The sequence below is a fragment of the Galeopterus variegatus genome, unplaced genomic scaffold (assembly GCF_000696425.1).
Source record: "Galeopterus variegatus unplaced genomic scaffold, G_variegatus-3.0.2 Scaffold4914, whole genome shotgun sequence".
In the NCBI taxonomy this organism is placed as follows: domain Eukaryota; kingdom Metazoa; phylum Chordata; class Mammalia; order Dermoptera; family Cynocephalidae; genus Galeopterus; species Galeopterus variegatus.
The window spans coordinates 4,207-10,876 of record NW_007731025.1 but is presented as its reverse complement, the minus strand read 5'-3'; the positions used below and the strand labels follow the sequence as shown (position 1 = coordinate 10,876).

At 45.4% G+C, this 6,670-nt stretch overlaps 1 protein-coding gene across 1 annotated transcript in view; it reads right to left on the bottom strand.

The window, feature by feature from the left end:
- Window positions 1-6,670, bottom strand: part of LOC103604015 (tenascin-like) — a gene marked incomplete at its 5' end in the record, with an annotated part of 19,271 nt that overhangs the window by 10,466 nt on the left and 2,135 nt on the right. The window contains 3 exons of the mRNA XM_008588597.1: window positions 1,868-2,000; window positions 5,137-5,267; window positions 6,058-6,201. Coding sequence (XP_008586819.1) covers window positions 1,868-2,000; window positions 5,137-5,267; window positions 6,058-6,201 — 408 coding nt within the window. The remainder of the gene's footprint in view (window positions 1-1,867; window positions 2,001-5,136; window positions 5,268-6,057; window positions 6,202-6,670) is intronic.

Genomic DNA, 6,670 nt, shown 5'->3' with positions numbered 1-6,670 from the left:
GACGCATCTTAGTCCTTTACACTGATGGAAACTGTCAGTGATATTGGTGGGAGGAGAGCGGGGATGCCGTGAGGGGCATGTGTCACGTTGATCTGGACCTACTTGGAACAGCCAAGTGGCACCAGATGAACACCAGGCACTGGCTGGGATGGCTGGCGTTCTAGCACCTGGTGGCTGGCTCGGTGTGGATCAGGGCACTCTATTAAGGCACAGGCTGCTTCAAGAGTCTGATAAAAGCTTTGGATCTTCAAGCGGACGCATCTTAGTCCTTTACACTGATGGAAACTGTCAGTGATATTGGTGGGAGGAGAGCGGAGATGCCGTGAGGGGCATGTGTCACGTTGATCTGGACCTACTTGGAACAGCCAAGTGGCACCAGATGAACATCAGGCACTGGCTGGGATGGCTGGTGTTCTAGCACCTGGTGGCTGGCTCGGTGTGGATCAGGGCACTCTATTAAGGCACAGGCTGCTTCAAGAGTCTGATAAAAGCTTTGGATCTTCAAGACCCCCAGAAAAATACATTTTAATCCACACTATGGATGTGTCTCAGCCTCTCCAGAGGATTCTGAGATAAGGGCTGTAGTAAACCTGCCACTTGCTTGCTGTGTGACACTGGAGAAGTCATTTAACTGTCCTGAGCCTGGGAATCTTAAAGGGATAAAGCAAGAATGCCTGGGGAATTTACAAGTGCAATAATGTCATGCAAAGAAAAACCTGATATAAATGGACAATCTCGGGGCTGTGTTTAGTAGGTGGCTGGAGAACTGATGGTCATAGCAGTTCTTTTTTCTGATCCGATGACACCTCCCCACTAGACGTTCATCTAATATGTATTCTGAGCTATTTTCTTGTTTATTTAACAGCCTTAGTCTAAGAACATCTTCAGGGCACACTCATAGTTTTGTGCTACCAGCAGCTGGCACAAGATCTGGTGAAGAGGAAGCGCCTTCCTCAGCAGATGTGTACAGAATGACTGTTGAGTGAATCGTGGATGGCAGGGCTCTCCAAAGGTTGGCTAGTCCCATACTTAGGAATGGACACTGCCTCTTATTCACTAACAGAACAACTTGCACATTTGCCATCTACAGAAGACACCCAGTGGCAGGTGTAGGGTGAGGCTCCCTGGCCCTGGAATACCTGAGCCCAACCCTGACTCTAACTCACAGGGTAGTCTTCAGCAGGACATTTAGTCTCTGGAAGCCTCTGCTTTTCCCTCCAGGAAAGTGGGCATGATAATGCTATCCCACTGTACCAGCTTTGTGGGAGGACCGTTTGTGATTTTGTACATGGACAAGCTTTGTAAATACTTATGTACTGAAGGAGAAGGGAAGGGACACTGAGCTTATGGATAATGCTATCCCACTGTACCAGCTTTGTGGGAGGACCGTTTGTGATTTTGTACATGGACAGGCTTTGTAAATACTTATGTACTGAAGGAGAAGGGAAGGGACACTGAGCTTATGTTGAGCATTGATAAAAAAAGGGCCACACATTTCTATGGACCACACACTGGGGTGGGTGTTCAAATACAATACCTCATAAGCCCTTGTGAGGAAGGGATGGTTGTTAATCCCATTGTACAGATGAAGAAACTGAGGCTTATAGAGTGGAGGAAACTTTCCTATGGCACACAGAGCAAGTGGTGGAGATGGGGTTTGAGTCCAGATGGGTTCACTACTAGCCCTCCCTCCTTTTCAGCAGGATGCCTGTAAACCCCCTCACCCACATTCCTCAGGTAGTAGCAGAGAACTGATCCTTGTCAGAGATTTGTTTGAGAAATTTAAAGTAGAAGTCAAAGGGGAAGTGGAGGGTTGATTCAGTCAAAGTCAGATCTCAAGGCCCAGTTACACCCTTGGCCTTCTTACTTGTAGTGAAGATAGTCTGGGTCAGCTTGCTCCTCAGGGGCCCATCCAGTGCCTGGATCTTGGCTGTGTAGTGGGTGGATGGGCTCAGGTCTGCTAGGCTGTAGGAGGTAGTTTCTGGACCCACAACGACTTCCTAAGTTCAGAAGAAAGAATATAATAGCTTTTGGTCACAGAAATTCTCAAGACATAGATGATACATTCATTCATTCGTCCATCTATGCATTTATTCATTCAACAAGAATCCACTGAGTTCCCACTTTTTGCCAGGTCCTATGTGTCCTGCTGGATTATCAGAGATGGAGAGAGTGCAGCATACACAAAGGTCCTGGGGCCAGAAGGGGCAAAGCAAGTTAAAATAATATGAAGAGGCAATAACCTACCTCAACTGTACTTGATTTCAGGTGGCAGAGCAGTGCCAAAGGCTACTAGATTGCGAAGGGCCTTAAATGCCATGCTTTGGAATTTGTGCCTTATTGTTTTAGGGAACAGGGAGCCCTGAAAGATTTCTGAACAAGTGAATGACAATGATAAGAACACAGCTATGTCTTAAGAAGCTTAATCTGGTGGCAAGAAGAATTACACAAGGGGCAAAGGGCTTTGAGGCCAGCCAGGTCAATGGTCCCTGAATATAGCTCTTTATCATAGCCCTCTGAGAAGCTTTAAAACAATATGGTGCCTGGACCCCCTCCCAGACTGACTGAATAAAGCCAGAAGTGGGGCCTGGACATGTGTGTATTTAAGAAGCTCCCAGATGATTCTGATGTGCAGTCAGGTTGGGGATCAGGAAATGATTGAAATAGCTCAGTGGGCTTGGCATGAGCAAGGCTGGAGCTGACATAGCGAGACTCTTCTAAAACAGAAATATCCCGGAGAGATGGATGTGTGACCCTCTCTAAGTATGCCTGTGGTTTGTAGCTGGTCTTGCTGTCCAGAGGAGGTGATCAGTTTCAGTTTGCAGGAGATCCTCTTTCTTTTCAAATCCTCTTGCTAGCCTCCAGTTCCTTTCAGCAGATGGCCATGGTGTCTGGGATTGGAATTCAACCTGCACTCCTATTAAAGCAAACCCAACACTGTTCTCTACAACCTTCAAACATGGCCCACTGGGTTTAAGCAGTAATGAGTCAGTGCAGAGATTCCTGGAAGGTTCTCTTGCATCCTGGGAACGAGGAAGGGATGTTATTCTGATTTTTCCAATGGGAGAATTGAGTTTCAGAGAAGCTAAGAGACTTGCTCTCACTCCATAATTTGTTAGTGGCAGAGCATGATCTTGCATCCTGTCTAGAACTCTTTTTTCTTACACCACGTTGATTTTTTTTTTTTTGAGTGAAACATATAAAGCTGGGGGTTGGACATGCAGGAAAATAAACCAGAGCAAGTGCCCATTTAATACCAATGACCCAGTGACCTTTAAGCAGCTCTCAGGTCTGGTTCCTGGGGAAAGGATTAACTGTCAGGTACAAAATGGCTCATTGAATTACTTGGGGATGCAATTACCTCTTAGCTACCTAAGCTGCTGTGCAAAGTTGTTTTCTAGGCACTTAAGGTAGATCAAAATGAGACTCATGATTCAGGTAAACACAGAATTCTAGAATGCCTGACTGGGAGGGGACCTTGGAGATGAGTGAGTCCAATTCACTCTTTTAGCAGATGTGAACACTGACACCCAGAAGATGAAGCACTTGCCTCAGTTTACATAGTGAGCTAGTTCACTGTTATACCAGCTACAGGAAGGGCCACAATAGTCACTAGATATGTGTCACTTCTGGTTAAACATAACAGATTGGATGCACATGCCCGTTTATCTAACTTGCTGCTGAGACCCACTCAAAAGAGAGTAATAGAATATAAAGTATCAACCCACAAAGACAAAGGGAATAGGAGAGGAGACAGCAACAGGCATGTGATGTCAACAGAATCTTGGCTGATGGAAGTTGATGGTGTGAGACCACCGAGGGGGCAGCATGGAGTGAACCAGGGATGACAAACTATAGTGGGCAGAGCCCATCAGAGGCTGGTTGGCAGAGCATGGAGTCCAGCAAGTTCAGGAATGGAATGTGTACAGAAGCAAAGATGCCTTTGAAGGCCAGGGTGGGGTGTGGCTGAACAAAGGTTTCATTTGTCTAAAAGCTTTGTATAAGACAGTTAGATCCCGAGATATCCCCAGCCCCTCTGACAGTCCAGATGGCAGGCTGAGCTTTATTCCCTGGAGAGGTTGAGCCAGAGAGGAGGCTCTGGATTCAAATATGCCAGGCTCAGCTGTCAGGGAGGCCAACGTGCTACACTGGAAACACAAGATGAGGTGATGGTTTGTACACAGTAAGAGTCCAGACTTTATGGTACTGATATTTGGGGGTCTCCCAACAAAATTGCTGGATATTCTCCCAGTCGCTCTACAATGAGCTGCGCAGTTGACAGACACTGCTTGTAAGCTGGAACTCCCAATCAGTATTACCCTTCTCAGCTCAAGTACAGAAAGACAGATCAGGACTAAGAGACATTGGGTGGAAGTCTCCAGCATGAAGAAGGGAGACCCAAACCAAACCAAACCAAACCACAGCAGTGAAACAGAAAAAAGAACCTTGGAAGAAACACTGTGCCGGTTGTAGAATAAAATACCAATAACATATTATTAGAGACAAAGAGAAGAAAATACACAAAACACAAACAAAATGCTAGAAAAAGATGAATGTGCAGAAACTAAGTAAAAGATATTGGAAATATAAAGTATGATAACTGAAATGAAAAATTCAATAACAAATTTGGAAGATAAAGTTTAGAAAATTTCTTTCACTTGTCTGAAGGTCTAAAGTTATTTCAAATTGAAAAGTAAAAGAAAAAGTTTATGGGTAGAAAATATCAATAGTATTAACAATGGATGTAAATGGTATTAACAGTTGATGTCATAAGAACGTGGTGAAATATACGGCAATATATAATGCAGTGATACCATCTGTGAGATAATGTATACAGCAAAGATGCACAAGAACCTCTTGGTCTTTGCTCAATAAAACATTAAAGGGCCAAGAGTCCAGCTCCTAAAATGTCCTCAAGATTTGTAAGCAGTGGTTCTTGCTCTGATCTGGTTAAAATGAGAGAGGCTGAAGAATATGATTTAAAAGGTCTGGCGTGGCATCTAGTCCCTACTGATTTTTTTTTTAGCTCTGCAGCTGCACTGGGGTAGAAGAACAGCATTAGGCAATTCTTCCCTATTGTGAAGATCATGTGACTGTTTCAACCAGAACTGGGGAGTTGTTATCTACTTCAGGTACCTTGACTGTACCGTCCACAGACTCATAGACCAGGAGGTAACCAGTGACTGATGCCCGGGGGGGTCGCCAGCTGAGGAGGGCTGTTTCTGACTGAACCTCAGTAGCAGTCAAGTCTTTTGGAGAATCGAGGTCTGGAGAAGACAAGACAATTAATAGCAAATAAGTCAACAAATGTGGGACAGTGGCTGGGTATCAAGAGGACTGGTTTCAAGTCCTTTCCCTACCACTGACTGATGTGACCTTGGACAAGAACCTTCCCCATCTGCAGGTGAGGAGATTGAACCACATGATCTCCCATCATTGGGTTCATGAGGTCTTCATCAGCCTTGGTTGGATTCGGGGAGAAAGATAGCTGGAAAAAAACTATTATGAACATCATTGCTAACCCCCCCTTTTTTATCAGCACCGCACTCTCCCGAGTGAGCCACGGGCCGGCCTGTAACCCCCCTTTTTTAATAAGAGGACAGATGAACATGCACTTGCCCTGATCAAGAGGACATTTCCTCCATTTCCCTGTTTGCTGAAGTTTGTAAAAAGTTCTCAATGTATAAAAACCCAATAGACATCTAGGAAAACTTGCATGAACAGTCCTCTTCAAAAATATTTCCCCACCCGGACTATGGATCATTAAATGCTGGCTTTAGGGCTAGTTGGGGACTGTTTTTCCACTTAAAAACCCTCCTCTTAAAATCTTTTTCTCGTCCATGGGGAGAACAAGGTCATTTCAGTTCAAGAGGAAATGGTGTGTTTCTTCGTCCTGGTGGAGTGGCACTGGAGAATTTAACTGATGCTGATGTCATCACATTGCAAGGGCCTGACTTAAGAGAGAAGAGTTGGCGAGGGGCTACCGCATAAGATACAGGCTGGGGGGAAGGGGGGCGTCTCAGCAAGGAGAGCTCCCAGCTCTCGGTGTCTCTGTACCTGTCGTGAACTTGGTAGTGATGGTTGCGCTCTTCTGGGGCCCTTTCTCCGCAAAGATTCTCAGTGTATATTCCGTGGCAGGCTCCAGGTCGGCCAGAGCGTACTCCACTGTGTTCCCGGACACTGTGCGTGTAATTTCTGGCACTAAACATGAAATACACATACCAAGGCAGTTACCTCTTGCTGTCTGAGCCATCAGTGGACTCAGCAAACAGCACACACCTCCCTCTAACACAGAAACTTTCAATGACCCTGCACAAATACAGGTTTGATTTCTGAAATGACTCACTCCCCTTTCTCTTTCTTGAGCACTCACCTCATATGTAAAGGATTTACTCATATGGAGACTGGAGTTTTCCAGGCGCCAAATCAGAAGGAAGGGGAACTGGGGGTCAGGAGGGTTTTTTTTTCCACATGGCATACTGGCTGCAACAGCTTTGAGGCTGAGACCCAGGAATGAACCAGAGGGGAGGTGTAGGTCACATTCCCAAGCCTTGGGCTACCCAAGTTTAACTTGTCCTGTTGCTTGCTGTCTCCTCCGTTTCACTTGCGTACACATCCTTTCATAATTTACCAAATGTTGTTAAATTGGGCTGAGGGATCACAAAAATCA